This window comes from Larus michahellis, chromosome 3 (genome assembly GCF_964199755.1).
Source record: "Larus michahellis chromosome 3, bLarMic1.1, whole genome shotgun sequence".
In the NCBI taxonomy this organism is placed as follows: Eukaryota; Metazoa; Chordata; class Aves; order Charadriiformes; family Laridae; genus Larus; species Larus michahellis.
In genome coordinates this window covers 40,351,106-40,377,575 of record NC_133898.1, presented here as the reverse complement: position 1 = coordinate 40,377,575, position 26,470 = coordinate 40,351,106, and the positions used below count along the sequence as shown (strand labels likewise).

Here is a 26,470-nt window from a genome sequence, read left to right as displayed (position 1 = left end):
GGAGAGCAGCACAGACAGAGTGAGTGGCTGTGATGTTCCTCAGGTTAGCACTGCCTTGGGCGCAGTATAGAGACAGTGACATGCGTTGTGTTTGCAACCGCAGGCAGGGCTGCTTGCTGCCCTTCTTCATACAGCCTGGTTGTTTCTAGATCTCATTCTCTCTGATCGCAAGCAGTGAGGTAAAGATGGAACTGCTCGGTAAAAAACAGCTGTAGGCTATGGCTTGCAAACAGCTTGAAAATCCAAGTTTACTTACCTATGTTTTATTAAAGCAGAGTTTTGGGGAGATGCAAGCATTCAGTAATTCTATGGTGAAGCAAAGTTTCTCTTACGTTTCTCTCTTTCATCTGCAGATTTTGATGAATGTTCAAGACCTCATACTTGCGGGGAAGGCTTTTGTGTAAATACAGTTGGCTCATACAGATGTGAATATTGTGATAGTGGATACCAAATGAGCAGGAGAGGTGAATGTGAAGGTAGGTTTGGACTCTTCACCAGTAGTAATACAGTAACAGTTGCCAAGCCAAACAACTGCAATAGGAATAGCCATTTGATCGCATTGACTGCTGTTTCTGGTCTCAGCAGAAAACTTTACATCTATTTCTTTATTTTTTAAGAAATATGGCCATTAGATGGAAATATTAAAATAACACATTCTTTTTTTATGTTTAACTTAATATTTTTCTATGTTGTATATTTCTTTTAATTAATTTCCATCTCCATTCGCTGTTTGATTTCAGATCAAATGTCTTGGCGTAGTGCTTTTAGATCTATTTGTGTTCAGAGTTCCCTTTCACCATCCCACTGTGTTCTTATTTCCATGGGTAATTTCTCTAGCTTAATCTTACTGCTGGGTTTCTCTCACAGCTACTTTCTTTATTTAGTTAACTTCCCCCTGTACACCAGCTGAAAATGGTGGAGTGTTCAAAAGGACATTGCCTGTTTTATCTACAGTACGTCCCTGGGTGGTGAAATGAAGTTACCATTTATTCATATCACAAAAACAATGCCAAATGTTACAGCTGCTTGGAATGATTAACATCGCCTGCTGTTCAAGGGAAGCTTAGCACTGTGGACTGCAAAGGGAGAATTCTTAGGGGGTGCAAGCTTAAACAAGGAACCTTTTTGAGTACTTTCCAGTCTTTTCAGTTATTTGACGTCTGGAACTGCAATTCCTATTGTTTAGATTTAAGACACTGTAAAGGTGTTCCCCCACTATGGGCAAAGCCATCTCGGGACAGCTGTTTTAACAGCTCTTCTCATGGAATCACTTGACTTCATTCTTAGTCCTGCCCTGCATACTTGGTGACAATTTTCGTTTTTTGTTTTTTTGTTTGTTTTTTTTTTTTTTAAAAGTGTAATTTTTCCTATATTATAACAGATAGCAAATGATAAGTTGTCCCTTTTTTTTTTTTTAAATTTGGAAATATATATCCGGTAGGTATTTCATGTTGCAGGAGATCCTAGGACATCTGAACTTCAAAACTTCACATTATTTTCCAGTGTGATATTTTTGCTTTTTTTTGCTGTTCTTTGTTCTTTTCTTCATTTTCAGCTTGAATTGTGAACTAAAAAAATTCAAGCGATTTCATTTTAAACAGTTTTGTTCATGCTTTAGTCTAAGTTACTTAGGACAGAATAAAATTGCTAACACATTAGGTTGCCTGGCAAATAAGCAATTTAAAGCTGCTATGGATATATTTGCTGTTCTGATATATTGCTTTTGTGGATATATTGCTAAAAGATTCCTCTTTCTATTCAGACAAAAATTTTTTTATTTAAATAAATGTTTCACACGCTCCACTCTTACAACTCCTTTTTTCAAATCTCTGTCAGTAGAGAATCTGTGATTAAAATAGGCTCGAAATCAGAATATCACAGTGCGTCAAATTTCTCATTAGCTTGTATTTAAAGTAGCGTGGTGCTCATCCTCTGTCATTTAACTTAACAATATGTAATTTCTGAAACAAAATTCTCTGTTCAAAGTTATTTAAGGTTGCTTAGGGGAAAAACCCTCCTACACTAAATCCATCAAAGCAAGGAAATGACACAATCGGGAATCATTTCACCATGTCATTACACCTACTCGTTATAGTCACCCTACTGACAGATTCCAGATTCCACAAATAATTCCTTTCCACCTCCTCCACACTTCAAAAACAAAGGCAAGAATCCTCCAAGCTGCACACAATACACACGGTTCACTTACATTTCCTCACCCCGTCATCGTTCTGCCTTCAAGCTATACTCACGCAAGCTCTGTCGTGGGCCTGGCCTGGGAAACGTAAAGAGTGCATATGCGTTGTTTTTGTAGAGTCTGTTGTTTATGTAGAACAGTGTTACAGGCATAGCTGAACATCATTGCATGCGATTAAGTATTCCTATAAAATCTCCTTGTGATTTCTTTAAGCTTTGCAGCATTTAAACTTTTATTTTGACTGAAAACTTCTGTACCAAATACACCATTCATGTTGTGTGCTTTGAGGGCAGATGCAGTCTAGGCAGTTCTGAGAACAGGTTTCTGCAGAAGTGCATTTTTTGGTTAATTAAATAAAAAAACAAACTCACAGTAGTTTCAGTGAGACACATTTGCAGGTCTGCATTATAGTGGTTGAAGAGGCCTGTTGCTGTTTTTATGAGAAAGTATTCTGAGCTGGACGATCATGATTCTATGAAAAATTGTGATTTGCCCACATCCAGTGAGTTGTTTGGAGCTGGGGATGTTCAATTCTCTGAAGGTTGGAACACTATCCGGTTAAATTACAAGTGTTGGAGTCTGCTTTCCTTCTCTGAGCTTGTTCCCAAAACTAGGAGTAATTTGCCTCCCTACTATGTGTTCTGGAGTAGCAGTCCTTAATTGCAGAAGACACAACCGCTAGTTGTGGAGCTGGGAAGGGACAAGAACTTAGGAAGCTGGGTGTAGGGATTGCTTTGATTTCATTAGTTCTGTGCACTGCATGAAGTGAGTATTTAGTAGGAAAGGTTATAATTATTGTGTAATTAAAGACCATATTATAAAATGATACTCAAGTATGGAAGCAGACTGGAACGAGGCTGCCCACACAGTTTTAATTCCAGCATCTTCTGATCATTGGTCACTTGACAGCAGCTTGTCTTTGGATGTCATTTTTGTATGCGGTCTTTTAGATTGCATTGATATTGTGGGTTTCTTTGGTGCAGAATAAGTAGTTCTTGGTAGATGCTTAGAGCCTGGACATGAGATCCATGAGTTTTTCAGAAGCTATTTCTTGTTTTGTCATGAGTAAACTAGGACATCTCCTGATGCAACAAATCCCTCTATCACCCTAAACGTTGCCAGCCTCAGTGATGTGTGTCTTGCTTGTGCCTTCTTTCAGGAATAATTTACTCCCTTCTTCCTGTAAACATCTTTGATTACTGTTCACATAATTAAATTTATAGTCCACATAGTACTTACATGCTGCATAACTCTAGGACACTGGAGAATACCAAATTCCTCTTTGCTTTGAGAAGCTAGAGTTACAATTTTATTGCTGTTGCAATGCACTTCCAAAATTTCTTGAGACTGACTATAGGAAGAAGCTCAGACTACTTCAATATGGTGAAGGGGTTGGTTTGGTTTTTTTTCTGTGTGTGTGTATGGTTGGACTCGATGATCTCAAAGGTCCTTTCCAACCATGAAGATTCTATGAAGGGGTGATGTAAGCGAAGTTGTTCTTACCTTTCCAAGCCGGAAATCTGACCTGCTGTATGTTATGGAGGGCCTATCAAAGATTCACAGTATAACAGAAAATTCAGTTCAGTTGCATGTACTATCATCTAATTTATTTCTCCAAGATGCCCCTTCACTGGTTACATATCTGTGAGAACCTGTACCTTCCTGGATCTCTAACAGTTAAAGTATGCAACTCTTTAAATGTATTAGTATAATATAAGCACAGTCAGAATAACCAGATTAGTTTATTGTTCAGTGTTTTGTTATGGCTTTGATCGGTATTTCCTTTTATCTTCTCTTTTGAAGATATTGATGAATGCCTGACTCCAACTACTTGTCCAGATGCACAGTGCATTAATGCTCCTGGCTCTTACCAGTGCATTCCTTGCAGACTGGGATTCCGAGGCTGGAATGGACAGTGCCATGGTATGTTCAGTACTCTTTGTGTCTCCTGTTATAGTTCTTGTTCTGAGACGCTGTATTTCCTATTCCATCAATGTTACAACCTGATGACAGCACCATGCCCAGGGTCCCCATTTCATTCCATAATAATTCATAATACAAGATTTTTGAAATGACTTTTTTCTCAGACACAGTATACATGAGGAAATTGTGTTTTATTGTAGATAAATGAATATTGAATGTAGACTACAAACAATACAATTATAATTACAAAACAAAATGTATGTGTGAAGCACCTGAAAAACATATGGTGTAGCTGTCAGAGCCCCACCACCAGTTTTGCTGTACAGACGATACCTTTTTCAACTGCCCTTTTGTCTGAAGAAGGCGTGTTGTAGCAAATTATTTCTGTCTGAACATCTGCCTGTTACAGTTTATCCAGCATGTTTAGGGACATGGTTTAGTGGTGGTTTTGGCAGTGTTAGGTTAATGGTTGTACTCCACGATCTTAAAGGTCCCTTCCAACCTTGATGATTCTATGTCATAGCTGCGTTATTTGGTCTTGTCATTTGACTATTGTAGAAGAATCTATTTCTCAGGTAATTTCATGGATTTTAATGGAGTTATAGCAAGCTATGAAATGTTTACAACAAACTGATGTGGTTCACTTAACACACATTAGTCCATGTTCATCTTTGTTTTGTTCGTTCCCACCTGCTTGGATTCCTGCTACCCTTGCAAAGAATGTGGCACATGCACTCTGTTAAGAAAGGTTTCCTCTTACTTAATGCCTTCTTTGGAAAATGTAAAGTTGATTCAATTTTACATTCTTTCATGATATCAAGCTTGATTTCTATACCTATTTATGAAAATAGCCTGGTTGAAAATGTCATGGCAGAACTTTCACTTGTTTCATTCTTGTTAACTAGGTTAGTAGGAGTAGAATGAGAGAAAAGAAACCACTGCTGTGCTCAGATTTACAAACAAAACTAAGTCATGCAAGCGATAAGTCTTGATTCCAAGTTGCTGATACTTTTTTTCCTTGTATTACTGCATGTAGTTTCCTTTTTTCCTTTCTTTTATGAAAGCCTTTTTTCCTTTGTTTTATGAAGCCTAGACATCTTGCATCATTAATGATGTGATCAGTCTTCATTTTCTGTTTGTCCTAGACTTACGTCATGTTGGCAATGAGCCATACACATTTTACAAAATGTAATGCAGACAGAGCTTTTCTTAAATCTGTAGCTTTGCGATATGGTACAATTTAAATACACTCGAAAGGAGAATATAAAGGGTATTTTAAGTCCATTGTTCTATAAGTCAATTTTTCTGCTGTTAGTTTAGGTCAGTTGCAGCTTTGCTAGTTTTCCCCAGTACTGTTTTCAGTAAGTTTTTTTACCTCAGCTCACTCCTCTGCCTGCACTTGATGCCCTAGAAGGTCTAGTGTAACAATTCTACAGTTCTGTGATGCTATTGATATTGTAATCTTCCAGGATTTAAAGCCAGGAACTTAGCAACTTTTCTTTAATAAAGGCACGTCAATCGGTTCACTTCAGACTTATGTAGAACAGATTTAGCTGCAGTTCGGGTGGCATATTGGAAGAAATTAAAAATGGCACCTGCACACCTTGCCACCTTGTTGTCTTGAAATTGCTACTGTCCCAGATCCCTCGGTGCATTTGTGTCATAGAGGGACTATTTGAAATATTTTTTTTAAAAGTTTACTTGCAATCACATTTTTTTTTCATGTTTCTCTCTCCACATTTGCACATTCAGATAAAGTGATATATCATGATGTAGAATGACAATAAAGTAATATGTAAATCTAGAGCACACTTCTGTGGGTTGATAAATAAATGAAAAAAAAAAATAAGGTTGATGAAACTTTCTGGACCGCTTCATCCTCATGGTTATCACTGTGATGGATTTTGCAGCTATGTGGTTAACTAGCAATATTCATCTTGGACAGCATTAGGGACCCCATCAGATTTCAAAACTAATACAGAGGTCAGCAGAGCTGATCCATGTACCTCTAGCCCTGCTGTAGGGAGCTTCAATAGAATCAACTACAGGAACAGGCTGTCCAGACAGGTGATGGAGTCTCTGGAGACATTCAAAACCCGCCTGTACACGTTCCTGTGCAACCTCCTCCAGGTGACCTGCTCTGGCAGGGGGGTTGGACTAGATGATCTCCAGAGGTGCCTTCCAACCCCTACCATTCTGTGGTTCTGTGTGGACTTCATCTCAGAAGATTTAGGTTCTGTTCCTGGATTTTCTGCTGGCTTAATGTGAAAGTCTTTCGATGTTAAAGTCCCATCCAAAAATCAGAAATAATATTGCAGGCTTTGTTATTCGGTTGGGAATTTGCATGCCTGAGTGCTGAATTAAGTTCTCTGTGTTTTAACAAATTCTTGAATTAGAGCATTGATCATATACCTTGAGAGCAAACGTTGTGTTTTGTTGAGTGAGCACATTTTGCAACAGCAGGGATCTGAGAAATTAGCCTTGCAGAAGGGTGTAAGTGGTATTGTCTACTGAACTGCCACAGCAGAGCACCTGTGGATCTGTGCTGTCATCTCTTGGGAGGATTCTGCTTCATGTTCTTGGCCAGGCTGCAACAGGGCATTTTATTTACAGAGTTAGAGGCTCAAGTGAGGGAACAAGAATGGTAGGTCATTTGAAATATGGACAATAATGGTGATTTCATTTGTGTCTGTGGAGAGATGGGCTTTGTCAAAGTCAGATTGTACAGGAGCTTGTAAAGAGCCATGAATGATATAAGGAAAATAGTTACTGCAGGTATTCACAATAGCTAATAAGACCTATGATGATGATTTAAAGACCTCCAATCTTTTTCCAGGTTTCCCTGTGCTCCAGCTGCCTAAATAGCTCAAGTGCCTCAAATAATCAGTAGTTTTACTCTCTTATGTTGACAGATTTGTGTGCTTTGTGGTGACAAAAGACAGGGTAATTGGGAGTAATGTGATTTCTGGCACATAAAGGCAAATAAAGTGTAATACTTTTTCTGCATCAGTGAAGCAAAAAACCCCAACTTTTTCCATACAAACAGGGACGCCTGCTTGCTATTAACTGCATCCCCAAAATAAATAAATAAAAGTTGAAAATTAACCTTTTATTTTTTAAGTGAAAACCACTCCTAGGAAAAAGACAATATTGATTATTTTAGAATACCGCATTAATTCTGGCTAGGTTTATAATGAAAGCTGTTATTTATTTGTATGTTGCTTTTCCCTGTTTTGATTTATACAAATTACATTCAGAAGGAAATCTTGAAAATGGTTCTTAAGTAGTAACATAGCAATTTTCGTGCTGGCTAAAGATAGTGGCCCATCTAGTTAATGCTCATTTATGAGCAGTCCTGGACAACCGGGGAGGTCCCAGCTGACTGGAGGTTAGCAAATGTGACACCCATCCACAAGAAGGGCCGGAAGGAGGATCCGGGGAACTACAGGCCAGTCAGTCTGACCTCGGTGCCTGGGAAGGTCATGGAAGAGATCCTCCTCAGTGCCATTACACGGCACATGCAGGAGAACAGGGTGATCAGGCCCAGGCAGCATGGGTTTGTGAAGGGCAGGTCATGCCTATCAAACCTAATATCCTTCTATGATAAGGTGACCCACTTAGTGGACGAGGGAAAAGCTGTGGATGTTATCTACTTGGATTTTTGCAAAGCTTTTGACACTGTTTCCCACAGCATTCTCCTGGAGAAACTGGCTGCTCATGGCCTGGACAGGTGTACTCTTTGCTGGGTAAAAAACTGTCTGGATGGCCGTGCCCAGAGAGTGGTGGTAAATGGAGTTAAATCCGGTTGGTGTCCGGTCACAAGTGGTGTCCCCCAGGGCTCGGTGCTGGGGCCGGTTCTCTTTAATATCTTTATCAATGATCTGGATGAAGGAATCGAATGCACCCTCAGTAAGTTCGCAGATGACACTAAGCTGGGCGGGCGTGTTGATCTGCTTGAGGGTAGGTTGGCTCTGCAGAGGGATCTGGACAGGCTGGACCGATGGGCTGAGACCGATGGTATGAGGTTCAACAAGGCCAAATGCCGGGTCCTGCACTTGGGACACAACAACCCCATGCAGCGCTACAGGATTGGGGCAGAGTGGCTTGAAAGCAGCTCGACAGAAAAGGACCTGGGGGTGTTGGTTGACAGCCGGCTGAATATGAGCCAGCAGTGTGCCCAGGTGGCCAAGAAGGCCAACAGCATCCTAGCCTGTATCAGGAATAGTGTGGTGAGCCGGACTAGGGAAGTGATCATCCCCCTGTACTCGGCACTGGTGAGGCCCCACCTCGAGTACTGCGTTCAGTTTTGGGCCCCTCGCTACAAGAGGGACATTGAGGTGTTGGAGCGTGTCCAGAGAAGGGCTACAAAGCTGGTGAGGGGTCTGGAGGACAAACCTTATGAGGAACGACTGAGGGAGCTGGGGTTGTTTAGCCTGGAGAAGAGGAGGCTGAGGGGAGACCTTATCACGCTCTACAACTACCGGAAAGGAGGTTGTAGAGAGATGGGGGCTGACCTCTTCTCCCCGGTGACAAGTGATAGGACAAGGGGAAACGGGTCCAAGTTACGTCAGGGGAGGTTTAGATTAGATATTAGGAGACATTTTTTCACTGAAAGGGTTATTAAACGTTGGAATAGGCTGCCCAGGGAGGTGGTGGATTCACCATCCCTGGAGGTGTTTAAAAAAAGGGTAGATGGGGCACTTAGGGACATGGTTTAGAAGTGGCTCTTGTCAGGGTAGGTTAAAGGTTGGACTTGATGATCTTAAAGGTCCCTTCCAACCTCAACAATTCTATGATTCTATCTTTCAGAGAATGATGAAAGTAGGTAGCTGGGATAGCTTATAGAAAAAAAAAAAAGTTTCTTTCAAGTCCTCCTGTAAATAAAGGATGGTTTGTGACCAGGAAGAGAGATTTTGCTTCTGAAACTTTTGTTATAAAGGCATAACTCAGTGGAGTTCCTTGGTGCCTATATAGAGTAGCCTTACAAGGGGACCCGTGTGAAGTGCAGAAATCCCCTTGAAATTCCTCAGGTGTCAGCTAAGTCCTTTAGAACCTGCCTCCTTTAAGTCCACTTGAAAAACGTCATCTATGAAAGTCTCACGTGTCCATGTGTTTCGTATGTGGGTCTTTAGTTATGCACTGGAGAACTCCTTTAAATCTTGTGCATTAATTGACCTAGCTTTAAAGAATAGCAAAAACTCAACAGCAGAAAATGTGGTTGAGGTCTGTTCTAGCTTCCAAGACGACCTGCCTGGTCCCTTGCACCTGTAGGTAAGCTCCAAGTAAACAAGCAGAGGCAGCAGGTTGGGAGATTCTGACCAGAGCACATGTTTTAAAAATGGTTTTGGAGAGAACAGCTTCTAATAGAGCCTTGCCAGCATGAGCTGCGTCTGCTTTTCTGGACTGTTCCTTGCAACAGCAGAAGGATTAGTGATAATGGTTACAAGGTATTGGCAGCTGCTGGTGCTTTTATCACAGGTACATATCCTAAGAGTAAATCGGTGTAATGCAAGAATGAATGTGCCAGCACTTGCTGACGTCTTCTCTTATACTAAAGCTGCGCTGGTTTAAGCTACTGTTGGAAAATTATGGGCAAAATATCTTATTCAGGTAGGGATGATGCGGACACAGTTAGCTCATAGTGCAATGCCTATTTAAAAAACAAGAAAAGCAAAGGAAGAAGGAGGTTTGTTAGCCTAAACTGCAGTCCTTGCAGTACTGGGACGAAAGCATTGTTTTAGTCACGTGGGTTCTGAGTGTAGTTGAGTGTTTGAGCACAGGCCAGCTCAAGTTCAAATCCTTTTTTTAAGTCAGACTTGCTGCAGAATTGCCAAGGTTAAAATAGACAGGAAAACTGATTATAACCAGGCTTATGGCAGAATTTGAATAAATTCCCAAGCTCAACTGAAAGATGGTTTTACCCAATTACACACTTATGCTTTCTTTGTATTCACAGATATAGATGAATGTCAGTATGGCAATCTCTGTACAAATGGACGTTGTGAAAATATGGAGGGGTCATTCAGATGTATTTGTGGCCAAGGTTTCAAACTTTCTGCATCGGAGGATCAGTGTGAAGGTAGGAAAGAATATGATTAAAATTCATAAGGTTGCACTTAGCTTTTAGATAATATTTTTCATCCAGTAGTGCTGCTTTCAATGGAAAAAACAACAAATGTACAACACTGAGGCTAAATAACCAAAAATGTAAGAATATGTATTTCCATGTTATGGCTTTTATGGTTGCATTGTAGACTTTGATGTTTGTTGTAAAGCCGATCAAGAATGTGTAGTAACATTTATATTGCTAAATTTGAATTTCTGGAAAATCCTTGGCATTTCTGTCACTTTGGAGGTTTGGGTACAGTGGCTTTCTCTGCCTTAATTTCTTTTCTTTCTATATTTTTGTCTTTTGTGTGGGTGAGTGGAATCAAAAAACCCAGGCTGCATCCTCTCGGAAGCCAGCAGCATCAGTTAACAGTGAGCTGAGGCCTGCATTGGTGACACTGCATTGGTGTTGTATTTCTAAGAACAGTACCTGTACCTCCAAAGTGTCAGATTCTACATTTCTTCCACATCTAAAATTCCCATCAGGACTGCTCCAGTGGAACAAAACTAGGTCTGAAGTCAGAGCAGAGTAGTCTGAGGGAGAGCCTAAAGGGTGTGTACATGAGGTATGAATGTAGGGGACTTCTTGAAACCTCTCCCCAAAGGTGAAAATCTGGGAGAATGTCTCCAAGCTGTGGAAGCATGCAGAAACCTGAACGTTTTTTCTTCTTTTCTTTTCCCCCCACGCTTCCCTAAGTGACTTTCAGACTTCTGAGTGCTAAAAATAATACAGTAAAACTAAATGATCATTCATGTAAATTTGTCAGGAAGTTTGAAACAAAACTTCAGTGTAAGTTAAGTGTCTTGAGCGAATTAAATGTGCTGTCCAGGACTCACAGCAGACTGGTCTTGGGGAAAGTATGTAGACAAAGTTTGACTGCTTCCTCTGAACCTTTCATGGAAAAGGGCCCTTGCCAAGCTGAGCTGGCATGTGCAGACTGTTCTTCTTAAAGTGCACCTTTCTGAAGTAAGGACCTGTACATGTGCCCAGATGCTTCATGTGGCCACGCAGATTTCGATGATCCTTAAATTCAAAACTTCTGTGGTCGCAAGGGACCATTACTCAAGAGGTCAGACTACGTAGCCATAACACAGACCTGAAAAACCTCATTGAGTAACTTTCTCCTGTTTGAATTGGAGTATATTTTCAGAAAGACATTCAGCCGCGCCTAAGTCCTACAAGTGACTAAGAACCTGCCATATCAATTTAATTACTGTTCCTTAACAAGTATTTTATAAATAAGGGAGGGAAAACAGGTTTCCTAGCTCAAACAGGACATGTGCTATGTTCTGAATTCAAAGTGCCGCTCCCCTCCAATATTTTGAGTTTTTCATAGGAAAATTTAAGTTTGATGTTCAAGTCCATCGGTTAACCCAGGCTGAGCCCAGTTTATGAGAACTGAAGCGCTGAGGGATTAGAAGTGGTTATGGAAGCAAAGAGACATTTCCCCATACTTAGAGGATTAATACTGTTACAAGGCAAGTATTTAAAGGAGCCTTCAGGTACAACTTAATAGGGGAACAGCCTCTCAGTGTGCATCTGAAAACCACACCCTGTTAAAAGGTGGTGATCCTGCTGGAAAGTATTTTGTGGGTTTTGCTGACTCACTGAGCAGCTGCCTTGTTACCTTTGCCAGATATAAAAGAAACAAAAGCAGCTCTCAAGCAGCATGTGTGTATTTGTAGGTCTGTGTGTACCCGTTTGTGCATTGAGGGTTATGTTGACACTACAGGAGAGAATGCTGAATGTAGTCATCTCAAGTCATATATTTTTGTGCGTTATGTTGTCTGTCTGCATTTGTTAATATGTAAGACCAAGAGAAGCAGTACTGGATATTGACGTTCTGCTTCATTGTTTTGTTCAGAATTGGTTATTGCACCATTTGATTAGTAATTGGCATTTTAAGATGTGTTATGTTTTCACTGTCTCTTCTGCTACAGATATAGACGAATGCCAGCACCGATCACTCTGTACGAATGGACGCTGCAGGAACACAGAAGGATCTTTCAGATGTATTTGTAGCCAAGGCTACACATTATCATCTGCTGGAGATCAGTGTGAAGGTAAGCTTGTGGACTTAAGCAACTGATTTATTTTTTTCAATAAGACCTTGACTGTTTCAGCTATAGGCATGAACTCTTTTGGGAACAGGGCAGAAGGATATGTTGCTCCTCTTTCTTTCTCAATACTTAACTGTCAACCATTCAACAGTCCCCACCTAAAGAGCCACGTATTTAATGGATTCTTAGAAATAGCCTCTGTCATCTTTCCACATACAAGAAATCAGCACACGTGTTTCCAACTTGTTACCAAAAACAGTTAAGCCTTTCTAAACATTGTTGCTCAAATTCTGACACAGAGGTTCTGTATTACAAAAGCTTCTGCCAGTATATGCTGTTCACATGGGGGCCTGCTAAGTTAAAACTTCTCCAGCTGGTTTTGGGAACCTGTAGCCAGCCACCACAATCCCACATGTGCACTGGCAGGAGAAAATACGTAGTATAAGATGAGCTCCAGGGGGATCTGCTGGAGCTCACAGCTTTCACTGTCCCAGAAGGCAGTGTACATACTGAGCTTGTAAAAACAAAAATAAGAGGTGAAAGATGTATGGTAAATGTAGGGAGAAATGCTGTGTTATAGAAAACAGAAAGATTCTGTTATCTCTGAGGTAGAACACTTTAATTGGCCAGTAATTGGCAAACAGATTTTTTTCTAATTAATTACTTCAAAGCTACTCCCTCTTATTCATCGTTGGCTATACCACCTGGTATGGTACGTCTGGTGCACTACTCATGATCACTTACAGCATGTAAGATTACTTACTAGCAAGCTCCAGAAAAGACTGTACCTCAGTTCCTTCCTTATCTTACCCTAGGGGGGGAAAAATCTCTCAGTTAAGGTCTCACCGTACATTGTGGTGCACATTTTATGTGCACATAAAAACTTTCCGGTCTCTAGTGTGCTTTCTGTAGCTGCCGATACCATGGAAGACACAGCTCCATACTGCCGTTTTACCTAATAGTGTTCTGCTGGTAGGTTATCCTCCACACAGCACTCTAGGAGGCAGTTCCCACCTTCTCACCCACAGCAATAGGTCAGTAATCCTCCTCTTGAAGTGATCCAGGCAGAAGAGCAGTTCCCCCTGAGCCAACCAGATGCTGTCTTCTCAAGACAAACCTGTAATATCAGACCAGACTTCATCAGCAATGAAGATAACTGGACTGTCCACATTTAATGAGTGACAGCATCTCTTAAAGTTCTCATCAACAAGGAATAAAGGACACATTATAAAATCTCCTTAGCACACTGATACTCTTTGGTACTGACCTGGTTGGAGAATCTGGTCATAGAATAACTTAGCAAGATCTTCTCAGAGTTCCTGGTGAATACCAGCATCACTTCCATCAGCTTCAGGAAGTGTTGGCTGATGGTGCAAGGCACTAGAAACTTGTGTCAAAGAATTTTGTTCTTATCTGGCTTCAAGATTGTCGTTAAGTTGCAACAGATGCAGAGATACTGTGTCAAGAATCAAAGAAAAATTTGGTGGAAGGGATCACTGCTCCATCCTGCCTCTCAAAGGCAGAAGAGACCATATGGTGGTGTTCCTGACTGGTACTCATCTAACCTGCTCTGAATAGGCTTCAGCAGATGAGATTCCAATCATCTCTTCAAGCAGCCTGTGCCAGTGCTTTGCTGTCCTTGTGTTAGACTTCCTTTTTTCCCAAATGTGTGATGGTAATCTTCTATTGCTGCAATTTAATTTATAAGATCTTACCTTGTCCACCTTAAACAAGAAGAGGTTCGTTCTTTCTTCTGCATAGCAGAGAGGGAGATGGTGAGAGAGTGGGATGCATAACCGTTTCAATCGTTTTGGTTCCTTCAGCGAGAAGCCTTACAAACCAATCTGCAGAGAAAGATTTTGAATTAGTAAATGCTGTTAGTAGAGTGTGAGCATATGAAATGGTGAGTTAAACCATCTTGTAGTGAAGAGCAAATGAAATCTAGAAATTAATTTAAATCCATTGTAGTTGAGGACCAAATGTTTTCCAGAACTTCTCTTCAGGCAGCTTTGGTGCATTTCATATAGCCCAAGAAGTCACAGTAACGGCTGCTGCTCTCCATCACTATGCAATGGCCTGTCAGGACGGGTCCGTGATTTATCTTCATCTCTTCCTTGATTCTGTTCAAGGGCAAATTTCAAGAAAAAACAATTTCAGAGGCTCTCAAGGCAAAAGAAGAGGAATTCGATCATACCAGGAAAAAGAGTAAAGCTGTTCCTTTCCCAGCATCTTTGTCTCATTTGCAAGAGTCTGTAACCAAATCTATAGCTTCTCTACCCAGCAAGAGAGTGGTTTATTTCTGTAGAGACAGTTTGTTCACTGAAGATTCTCATGAATATTTCAAGTTCTGCACAAAATCTGTTCATCCCTTCAGTGGAAAAAACTATTCTGTGCTTGGATTATATCTTTTCTCTATTTTCTGAAGTACAGGGTATTACGGACTGCTTTTTACACCTTGGAAACTAAGTCTGAACAGACTCTGCTTGTTCTGCTGTCAGTAAGAATGCTTTATGCAACTGCTTTATTGGCTATACATTCACCTCTCTTGTTTTTCCTCACCTTGTGATGTAAGTATTTTTGAAGGCTCCTTGAAGTATTCAGTGCACACTTGGGGAGTTCGGTTGATTGCAGGTTTAAATCTCACGTTCTTTTCATGTCAGCGGAGGTCCTCAGCCTCACAGCCACGTTCCCATCTTCGTGAAAATGGCTTTCCTCCTGACTGTTAGTTCAGCCAGATTTGTGCAGAGGGGCACAGTAGGGCAGAACTTCCATAAAGAGAAGATCGCTTTGAGAAGACATCCAATGTTTCGCCACATGATGGCCTGTGATTTTCAGATTAGCCTATTTACCGGAATGTTCTCATTTGAACAGAATGGTTCAAATCCCATCCAGTTTCTCCAAGACTCAGGGGTGGACATTTGTCATGTCAGAATATACCCAAAACTGTATCAGGCTGTAAAGCCAATGTGATTGGCAAATCGCTTGTAAGAAATGTGCTTGTTTATTCAATAAAGATTTCCTCTACTTCAGAAGTTTTCTTAGAAATGTAGCAGCTCAAGAAGCAGTTTGCCCATTTGATCATTATACACTTGTGCAAACTTCTAGGGGTATTGCAGAATTTGGCATAATAATGCTGTGCTCATTTTCAGCTGTGCTTTTTGCAACTCTCTGGCTGAAGTTTTTGTCTGGAAGTCTTTGTGCAGTATTCAGTTGTTTAAGAATATAGGTAATTTGCATATAATTGTTCTGTACACTGGTGTATACATGCAGTATACATGCTCTGTATGCATCCTGGCACTGAACTCTTCAGAAAATGAGAAAGCTGGACTGAACCTTCAGTTCTGTCTGAGAGCAATAATCCGTGTGTCCATTCCTATTGTAAATGCCTCTATACCCTGTTATCCAAGGCTGAAGAACTTTTCCCTTCTGCAGTACCTTGAGAGACTTGCTATTATCTTCTTGGAAATTAGTAGTCTGAAAGTACATGACCATCCACAGGTGGGCTGCATGCACAACCTTCCACTTGAAGATAGAAAAGGAGGTTACTTCCTAGCAGGCAGAGGACTTCAAGATGCATGACCACATGCATGTCTATTCTTTTTCTGCTTTACTCTCTCATTTGGCATCTTGTTCTTGAGATGAAGTGACATTGATACGTTCTGCTCTGTGTTGCTCTGAATATGAGGGAACACAAAGTGTGAGCACACCTGCGGGTAAAAAGTATTGGCCTTGTCTCGGCTGACAGGGAGTATGAATATGCACCATCCTGAACTTACGTATAGACTGTACATCCCAAAGGACTCGGGTTACTGGAAAAGAGTGTTTGAAGCATAGGAGGCTCCAGTTTTCTTCTAGGAACCTTCGGAGCTTTTGCTAGCCGAAATGCTCAAGACATGCATGTGTAAAGGGTGGTAAAAAGCACTGAACATCTCAAGCATGAGTTACTGTCTCTGATTTTTCTGGAGATTCTTATGCAGCAACCATAGGACCTGTGAAGTGTTGCATCAGAGAAGGGGAGGTTTGCGTCCTATATGGAAAATAATGCATTTCGACTGAATTTGGCAGAAGACACATTCTCGTTGTGAGACTTGGCATTAACTCAGCACAAGGGAGTCGTTCATTTTTTCTCATGCTCCTACTCAAAATTAATTGCTGTTTTAAATAAACCACAATTTATTTCTCAGTTGAAAATTATTATAAAATATGGTTATCAAAAGGTCACCACGTTGTCAGCATTAAGTGCAGTTTTATCTGTAATAACATTCATTTATGTAAGAAAGCTATCCCTATTTCTTATTTTTATCAAATAGATTAAATCCCAAGGGTAGTTGCACTCTGATATAGTGTGGGCTTTCCAGAGATAAGTGTAGAAATGAGGTCATGTCCTCTTTTTTAATTAGAATTGTTATTCATTCCTGCAACACAGGAAAAGGTTACAATTCTAATCAGCTAAAATCCATGCTGAAGAAATCAGAATAATTAAAGGCAGTGGAAAAAGTCTTTGATAACTGTTTTTCAAAGGAAACTATCTGCATTATCAGAGCAATAGACTCAAGTGAATTATGAGGTAGGGCACTGTGGAGGCAGGGGAAAGTTGCTTATGAGATGCTTCTTTTACTTGACTCTCTCATTTTCTGTTTTCTTTTAAAACGAGAGGCACTGTTATGAAATACTTTGTGATCTTGAGCTGTAGTGAAACAAAACTGTACGATATCACTGGAATGCCAGCACTTGCTGAGTTAATCCTGTACCCACAGCAGCTGTGCTCTGTTTCCTCTGGGGAAGAAAAGACTTTAGGTGGAGACAATGCCGGTGTCTTGTTCTTTAATAGTTTTGTATCTAGTTTGTGTCCCCAAACTTGCCCTGCTATGTGTCAGCCAGCATTTTTATGCCATGGATGCCAAGGCACTAGGGCAGAGTCTACAAGCCTGAGGCTCGGAGCTCAGAACGTGGTGTAAAGGCAGCTGGAAGCTGGACCCTGCATGCCCTTACTCTGGGGCTGGATTTATGGCTTGAGTGCAGCACTGAGCAGAAGCAGCTCTTCAGCTCTGTGACCGAGCTGCTGAGCCTGTGAAGTGGCTGTGTTGTGTCACACGAACTGCTTCTGAAAAAGCAACCGTTAGCGCAGCAGCACGCACAGTGTGGTGCCTGTCCTACGAGCCTCCCGTCCCCGCGGTTGTTTTGTGAGCAGTCTCCGCAGGCACGGCTGGTGTGGTGTGGAACCAGCTGTGCTTGGGCTTGCCCGTGCTCCGGGCGACGTCTGAGTCAGGTCACTTCCGTCTCAGGAATCTGTGTGTAGCGGCCTAAACATGTCTAAAGATGCATATTGCAAACCACAAATTTGCATTAGCGGGTATTTTTTGTGTCTGTCTTCTAAATGTACAGCTGCGTGGATTTTCTTGTTAATTGTACTATTGTAACACCACAGTCACCATTACAGTAGGAGAGAGGTTGGTATCAATGTCTGTTAGGATAACTTTCATTGGAGGTGCAGGTGGCACATATTAGACATGCTTGCTAAGAGTAAATGACACAAACTCAAATTTTAAAGCTCTCTAGAAATACAAGACGTTTGATAAGATGAAAATAATTAAAAGGACATTCTAAAGTGTAGTAAACTTAATTTCTCTACCCCTCCCACCCAGTTATTAAATGACATTGTAGTTTCAAGTCACTATGTTAGTATTAAAGTATCACTATTAAAAGTTTCATCAGTTTTTACATCGTCTAATAATTCCGTTACATTTTTATTTCAGATGTTGATGAATGCCTTCAAGACAGTGATGTTTGCCATGGAGGAAACTGCATGAATACTGACGGGTCTTACAAATGCACTTGTCCAGAGGGTTTCCAGCAGGTAGCGAATAGAGGATGCCAAGGTATGAAATAGCTATAAAAAATACCTGGATCATTATTATAAATGTGCAAGTTTATAAGCATAACTTGTGATAGTCACAGATCACGCTAAGGAACAGAAACTCATTTTATTTATCACTTGTAGTACTTTCTTACTCGTCTCGTGTATTTCAGGAGGCTGAAATCTCAGCCTTTCGTAACTTGAAAGAGAATCTATATTAGAACTAACAGAGATACACTGCTGAAGTTTCCCAAATCCTGGGAACGTTTATTTTGATAGGACCTTCTGTTTGTGAATCTGTGATTCGCAGAAAGTTAGTGTCAAGTCTCATTAGGTAAACCTCCCTCACCTCTAAAACACTTGCAGTGCTTTGTGGAGGATGAGTGGGGAGGAAGAGAATGTGTTATCTGAGGCTGAGTCAGCATTGCCAAACCCAGAAAAATACTTCCCAGCCTTTAGTTCTGAACGATCCTGACTCCATGTTGGCACAACACCCAGACATGCCTCACGACTCTTTTTTGCCATCCGTTTTTATGAGACGAGAACCACAGTATTAGAGCTGGAAAGTGATAATGCGTTCGTGCTCCAAATGCCTGGAGAACCAGGAGACTGGATTTTGCTTTGGCTGCTCTCTCATGCACAGTTTAGACTTGAGCTGGGAGACAATATTCGAGCTGATCTGTGTTGAAGATCTTGTGCAACCAACAGTAAATTCCCTGTAGAAGTTCTGGGTATTATATGGGACTGCTTTCTAATTCAGAAAATATTGCATTCACCATATAGAAGTGCTTTATTAGATTTGATACAATGAAACAATGAATACTGACACAGAATGTGGTGTCTGCAAGTTGAGTCTGGCCTAGACTAGAAATTAGGAACATGCATTTTGGTAAGAAGCAAAGTTGAAAAGAGTCCAAAAGATTAGAAAGTGTGACACTGACCTAGAAGGTTTACACACAGGATAGAATTGGTCTGTGTCTAAAGAAAATTCTATAATAGATGTCATGGGTCTTGAAATAATGGTACTGAAATCATAATTTCTCTAGTCTATTAAAATTACTATCTACTTCAATGTATTGTATGGCTGTAACAATGGCCGGAATCTAAGCAATGAAAGACACCATTAAGAATAAGAAATTCTAGTATCTGTGATGACGGATGAATGAGCCTAGTGTAAATTTTGTTTCTAAATTTGGTTTGATCTCAGCGTGGTATTGAAAACTTATTAACAGGTTCCTGTAAAGCAAAATACAAAAGTACAATTACAATGTGAATGGTAATTCACATAAAAGTGGTACCGCCTGAATCAGTGAATGCAGTCCTTAAGGCAGGTGGCAGGTTTTGTTGATAAGATGAGACATCAATCAGAAAGAAGTACTTGTTTTTCAAATTCAAAAGTAAGTTTGAAAGGCAGTGTTTGAAAAATGCTTTCTAAATTAAAGAAAAGCAATGATGACAAACTCTTACATAGCAACCATTTGGTACCATTCCCATTCCCCATCAGCAAAAAAGAGCATTTGGCTTCAAATTATATATAATCAACTTACTGGGAAGGATGCAGCTCCAGACCTGCTGGCAACACATGGAGCCAGATGCACAAGTTGACCAGCGTGCAGCAATCAAGCAGCAGTGAGATGGAGCCATCTGAGAATTCCCCTAACGCAGAAGAAATTGTTGGCTAGTATGGAGCTTACACTGGTATCTCACAAGTCATTCTCACCTCCTTATCCTCATCACAGAGAGTGATACAATGAGAGTATGATGCAGCAGAACATACCGATGCCTATACAGAGTTTAAGAATGATTCCAGAAGATTTCGTTACTCTGGAAAATGAGCCCGTTTACATACGTGGTGGAAATAAAAGCTTCTTTTAAGACTAATGGAACCTAGGCTTAATATTAAGGGTATGATGATTTGCAAAGCTGTTAATGTCTCTGTGTTTTCAGATATCAACGAATGTGAGAGATCTGACCTCTGTTCACCTCATGGGGAGTGTCTAAACACGGCTGGTTCCTACCAGTGCATATGTGAGCGGGGCTTTTCTGTGTCTACAGATGGCCGGACATGTGAAGGTGAGAGAAGTCACAATAATGCATTCCCATTGATTTGCTGTTGGGCGAGAAAAGCAATCAGTTTGGGTCTAATACCCACTATTGACTCTGCAATCTCTCACCTAAGGGCCCTTTGTTCTTTTTCTCGTAAATGCACAGTGTGCTGTGCTGCTGTTCGAATCATAAGAAGTAAAACAGGAAACGTACAAAATGGGCAACGTAATGGAGTTATGTTTGTTAGCAGGTGTGGTTTACTTTCCTTGATTTTTAATAATTTTGCTATCTTAACATTAGATTACATTTTTTTGAACAAAAGAAATTGGTGAAAAAGAAAGAATACTAAACTATGGGAAATGATGGCAAAGGAGGGAACGATGTTCTGATTATAAGATATATGAAACCAGTGGACATTGTCATAATATGAAACCTATTCATAGATGGGAAGTTATTTCCATCTTGTAGCAAGGGTGGAGGGAATAAATATATATAAAATGCATGTAAAGCAAGTGTGGAATTTAGGCTTCTGATAAGTTTCAAGTGGGTAGCCCTTCTACCATGAATTTTTAGGATTATTTAGTTTAAATATTCTTAAGTGCATTAGCAGCAAGCCTGAGCTGCCTCACATTCTCATTGCTGTGTGTGAGACAACAGAACTTTGCTTGTCAAGAGTTTGGGGATTTTTTTTTTTTAAAAAAAGATGCAGATGAAGCCTCCATACAACAGAAGTAACTCCAGTGAGAAATCGTAGTAAAATGCTATCTATGATAGAACCTCAGACATTTTGAAAGGGCAGAAATGGAGTAAATGGTGGTAATTAGATATTTACAGTTCTCAAGCCAGCTTACATATGCAGGTACGCTTATACAGGCATCTTTCATATAAGGTTTTAAAAGCTGCTCCAGTAATAACACTGGTGAGAAACATCAACCAGGAGCCTAGAATTTAGGTATAACTAGGGTTTTTATTTTGTTATAGCATAAGTATATATCCTGTTGCTAATGGAACACACGCACTAGCAGGAGAACTAGTGATGCGGCTTTTCTGCACTGAATTTGAAACAGGAGACTTGTGCTCAATGATACCAAGAAGAAATGTGGCTGTGTGTAGTCAGTGATGCTGACAGAAAACAAAAATTCCCTACCTAGATGAAGAATGGGTGTTCTTATGGATGAGAGAACTATTCAAGACAAGAAGCCTTGTGGGGGAAGTAATAATTCAGTAGGGGAAAAAGTTATATGGTAGCAGCTCAGCAAGATGCATGCAGAGGTGAAGCACTGGCCAGATGATAGCTTGTGATGTTAAAACCTATGGGTAGTGGATCTCAAGCATCCAAGAAGCAAGCAAGCTGTTCTCAATCCCAATTATAGGCCAGTAAATCCATGTGTGAATGATTTTCATGGGCCAGCTCTTCTCATAGTTCACTTAGGGATAGTGAAAAGGTCCATCCTTCAGTGGAGGAGATGTATTAACACTTCTGTCTGACCGTTGCATTTACTCCCCCTACTTTCACCAGAGGAAAAAGAGCATTACAGCATTATTATTTGAGCTGGCATATAAGCTGCCATATAGTTAGTAATATAATATCTAATGAAACTAAATACACTATTGGCAAGAATACCGTTACGCTGATGTAAGGGAATAAGTGCTGTATATTTAGATATATCATGACGTCAAACACACTATTTGTGCTTTAATTATTATTGATAACTTAAATCCTGCAGTATTTTTGGTGGTGTTTCCTCTCGAAACATTGACTTTATTTTGTAATCATGGCACAAGTTGAAAGAAACATTCTCTTGCTGCCAAGACAAAAGCCTGGTCAAGCATGCTAGAGAGAGCAGATCTGAATAACTACAGTGATTGAAGGACAAGGGAGTATTTTGTGATATCAAGTAATGGGGATAATTCCAAAGCATGTTCATGGACTCTTTTGGCAGCATGTATGCATTTCACCCAGTGTTTAGGAAGGATACGGTTAAATATCTTTGATTTCTCTGCAAGAAAACTAGTAGCAGGTGTTTTGCTTCACTGTTGAATATAGCTAAAAAAAGAAAAAAAAGTGGTCAGAGAAGAATGCAGACTGCTCTTAGCAGAAACCAAACACTTTATTCCAAACCAAAGTTAGAAGAACACTTACTAACTTTGTGAAATCAAACTCTCAGAAATTCAAAAAGGCAGAACTGAATAGAAACAAAACTTGGGGAAAAAAAAAAAAAAGTTGTTGTTGTCATCTAATTTTAGGGGATGTATCTGAAACAATGAGCCCCTCTGTCTGTATCTCTGACAGTTAATAAAGTAGCACAGTTCGCAGGGAAGGGTTACCATCACATATGATGAAGTAGTAGAAAGCTAATCTCCGTTAGAACAAAAAAGCCAAACTTTTACTAAATAGAAAAGGATGAAATCACAAGATCTTATTTCCAGGATTGTGAGTAGTTTTGGAACTTTTTAATGAAGAATAAAACAACAAGTACAAAACCAGTTGAGCGTGCTTCACAAGTAATTGGTGGTGTGTATGGAATACAGATCAGACTTTATATTCCGCACTTGGAAAAGTATTTTAATAACTTGGCGGAGCAAGGGTACTTCTAGTCTTCTGAAGCAGCAGCACTCCTTTTCTACAACAATTAGTTTCTCCAGTCTGTCATTTTAATAAAAGCAATTCTAGAGTTGAAAAAAATCATTTAAAGGGAGCACTGATGGCATCTGTGTTAATATTTGTAGTGGTGTCAGTTTCCTGCAAAAAGGCAAGACATAACAAAAGCATCAGAAACAAAAGGAACGTGTGACATTCCAGGTACTGAGAAAGGATGTGGCTTCCAGCCGCAGAGCTACTGTTCTTTACACTGGGTGTCTCTGTGAATTTACTTCTAGTTAAGTGAGTGAGAATAACTGTTTATACCATCAGAGAAAGAACCTGAGGATTTGCTGGATTCAGACGCCTCTCTGTACCTGGGGAGCAGATTTTCCATATCTCCAGACTGTTTTTGTATGAGTTTGACTCGTCTTTTTTTAAAAGTCAGAAACAACAACAACATAAAACATTTAAGAACCCCATGTGGTTCAGCTCTGGTATGGAGTTTTTATGGCCATTGGCCAAAGTAAACTGAACAGCTGTGGAGACTGTGTCTTCTTCCAAGGTGTAGACAAACTTTTGTTATAGCGGTGACATTCCACTGCTGCCTGGCCCCAGGCTCAGCAATTTGGCTGCGCCAGGCTCTCTGACCAGGCGGCTCTCAGAGCACTCCCCAGCTCCCTGTCGAGCTCTCTGGGGCTCCTGTAAAGGCAGCGTTTTACCCAGTTGGCTGCTAGTCAACTGTGTTGGCAAAAACTCAGGCTAGAGGTTCTCTGATGCTTAAGTCAATACTGTGCCCCAAGCGCCTCTTCTGTCTCTGTGTCCAATCCCATATGTCTTAGTGGCTCCCTTGCTTTTCCCTCTCTGCCCCAAGCCCGAAGCTTCACTGCCTGCTTCAACAGGCACTCCAGAAAAACTCGGACATCCCACCAGAGCTTTCCAACCTCTGCTTCTTCCGTTCCCCCTCCCTTACTGTCTTTTATCCTGTGCTCCTTTCCTTGTCCACTAAGTCACTCGTCTGAGCCTTTTGGATGCTTGCATGAAGATCCACGGATCATTCTGTAATTAAGAATAATTTACAAACCTGTACGCAAAGATGCTACATTTTTCATCATTTTAAGATGACTGCATACTTAAGAAGTCTGAAAATGAGGGAAGCAAAGAGCAGAGCTGTGAACAGTTGCACAAGTGTTACCTCTGCCACCAAAGAGTGGATTTTTTAAAGAGAGTAGATGTTTGCTGTAAGCACGTATCACAACCAGGATTCTGCCCATGTAGGGAACATAAAGCAGCTTTAGGAAAAGGGTACAGTAAATCTAGGACTGCTTTTGGGGCAGAGTATTATCCATTACAAGGGGTAACTTTTATGCAGTAGACAACTTCACAGCTTCACCAAATCTCTGGTTAAATGCTGGAGTAAGAAAGCTCAGGCTTCTGCCATAGGTTCAAGTCTGCATCTCCAGAATGTGCCCCTGTGAGCTACCTGCTTGTTTCACAGGGAGTAATCACAGACTTCTCACATTTGCTGATAGAGATGTTTCAGGGCACCAACTACTTCTCTGTACACTGCCAGAGAATTAAGAACACAAAGGGGAAAATGAAAATCTCTTTCTTACCCGTACGATCAGTGTTGGAATCGCCATCCAGCATTGTTGCCTCTAAATTACCAAAGTCTTTATTCAAATTTCATTTTTTCTAATTTTCTCATTACAATGATTTTTATGTATGGCTATTATGGGAGCCCTGGAAGTCTCAGAATCAGCGTTCTGTTCCCCTAAGCACGATACAGAACGGTCCTAGGAATCAGTTCATCTTCAGACACTTTGCCATGTAGGTAGATTTCAGTGCGACTTAAATATCACGCCTGAGGTTAAGTATGCTTTCATCTTGGTCAGGCTGGCAGAAAACAGGAACACGGCACTGAGCTGGAGGAGTGTGCTTGAGCGCACATGTTTTGCCTTTCTTCATATCCTGATGATGTTAGATCAAAGGAGTTTTGATTAAAGCAGGCAGCACTGAGTCATGGATTCTAAACCAGGTCGTAATTACAGAGAACTGCTTTAGTCACTATATAGACATAGGATATATTAGTTTCATATTTAGTTTTTCCCCTTGCTTTGTCTCCGAATAGCAAAAGAATCGCCGATTACAAGCCTCATGCTTTAGAGGGTGATTAAAGGAACAAATGCCCTTTCCGGCTGTAAAACAGGAGTCCTTTGAGTGAGCTGTCTAGACAAGGAAAAATATTTGGTGCTTGGACTTTCTCTGTAATTTCCCATACACTGAAAGATCCAGTCATGTTCAGACTGTGTACTCTTTAAAAACAAAACTGTCTTCTGTGGCTGTATTATAGACTAAATTAGGACACTTGCTACAATACAATCACAGGTTTTGTTTCTGCAGCTTTTCAGTCAATGACCTTAGTTTACCTTTAGAGCCGGCTGCACGATCCATTCCCCTATCTGTTTCCTTTAACAGTTAGCTATTAAGTAAGAGAAATACTGTAATTTAGGTAATTCTAAAATCCCCAGTTGTAGTCTTTTCTGTCTAGGCTTTTAACAGAGTTACTGTCCTGTGGCTCAGGAATTTCTGTTATTAAACTATAGTTGGACACTGAAAATACAGATGCTGCGTTGCTGTCTGTTGTCTTAAATTCCTGGCTGTCAATCCACCATTGTTTACTCATTTCGAATTCCCTCCCTTAACTTAAAAGGATTTTCTGAATAATGTATAGTGTCTTCAGATTTTTTGACCAAATATGTGAAACTGATGATCTAAAAATCTGAGACTAAAAATTAAAATATGATACATTATGGAGATGTAATGCACAGCAGCAAGAGGGAGGGACCAAAAAAACACTACCATAAAGAATGTGTATCTTCTTTCTCCCAGTAACTCCATATGCATCTTTTTATAATTCTGCCATTAAGGTGACTGGAAAAGAAAGGGTATCAAAGGTAATACTTGAATTTTCACCTTTGACAGTGTCTTCAATGCAGATATATATTGCTTACTCTTGTTGCTGAATTAATTCTGCTAGGGAGAGTTTGTGGTAGATTTCAATAAGTTCAGTATGCAGAAACCACCCAAATTTTCCTTGAGAATAAACATACTAGCTATTGTATTCTTTGCCAAGTACATATAACCCCTTCGAAGATAAATTCCTTCAGCATTTTCCCTTTGTTTAATAAATCAAGATATAAAGAGCATTAAAGCCTTTATTGACAAAACCAACAAAAAAAATTATTCTGCCAGTTACATCTGCAAGTACTTTTTTTTTTTTTTTACAACTATCAATTACACTCACGTCTCCTAGATTTCCATGTATGTAGTACATGCCGGTTTTGCATGAATTTTGTGTTTTAGCTGAAGGTTGTTAACCAGTGGATCAGTTTAGTAGAGGAAGAGCTAAGTTTTCCATCACTTAAGCATCCTAACATGAAATTAGATGCCTTTCTGAAAAAGATTTTAGAATTCCACAATTTACTCAGAAAATTTGCCAGAGAGACATTTTTTTCAATCTATTTAAGAGGTCAGGCTACACGATGTGGATAGTCTCTTGTGGCCTTAAACAATTCTAAACCTGTTCAAACCCCCACCACAACAAATAGGAAAAGCTGCTTTTCAAGACCGCAAAAAAGCCTCTCCCTGAGGCAGACAGAAGCACGTGTGCATGAATTTGGGCACTTGAGGAGCG

General features: G+C 40.3%; 1 protein-coding gene across 17 annotated transcripts in view; it reads left to right on the top strand.

The window, feature by feature from the left end:
• Positions 1 to 26,470, top strand: part of LTBP1 (latent transforming growth factor beta binding protein 1) — a 203,607-nt gene that overhangs the window by 137,919 nt on the left and 39,218 nt on the right. For all 17 annotated transcript variants that reach the window (XM_074579857.1, XM_074579856.1, XM_074579855.1 and 14 more), the window contains 6 exons: positions 354 to 476; positions 4,001 to 4,120; positions 10,077 to 10,199; positions 12,170 to 12,292; positions 18,046 to 18,168; positions 20,094 to 20,219. In XM_074579857.1, the coding sequence (XP_074435958.1) occupies positions 354 to 476; positions 4,001 to 4,120; positions 10,077 to 10,199; positions 12,170 to 12,292; positions 18,046 to 18,168; positions 20,094 to 20,219 (738 nt within the window). The remainder of the gene's footprint in view (positions 1 to 353; positions 477 to 4,000; positions 4,121 to 10,076; positions 10,200 to 12,169; positions 12,293 to 18,045; positions 18,169 to 20,093; positions 20,220 to 26,470) is intronic.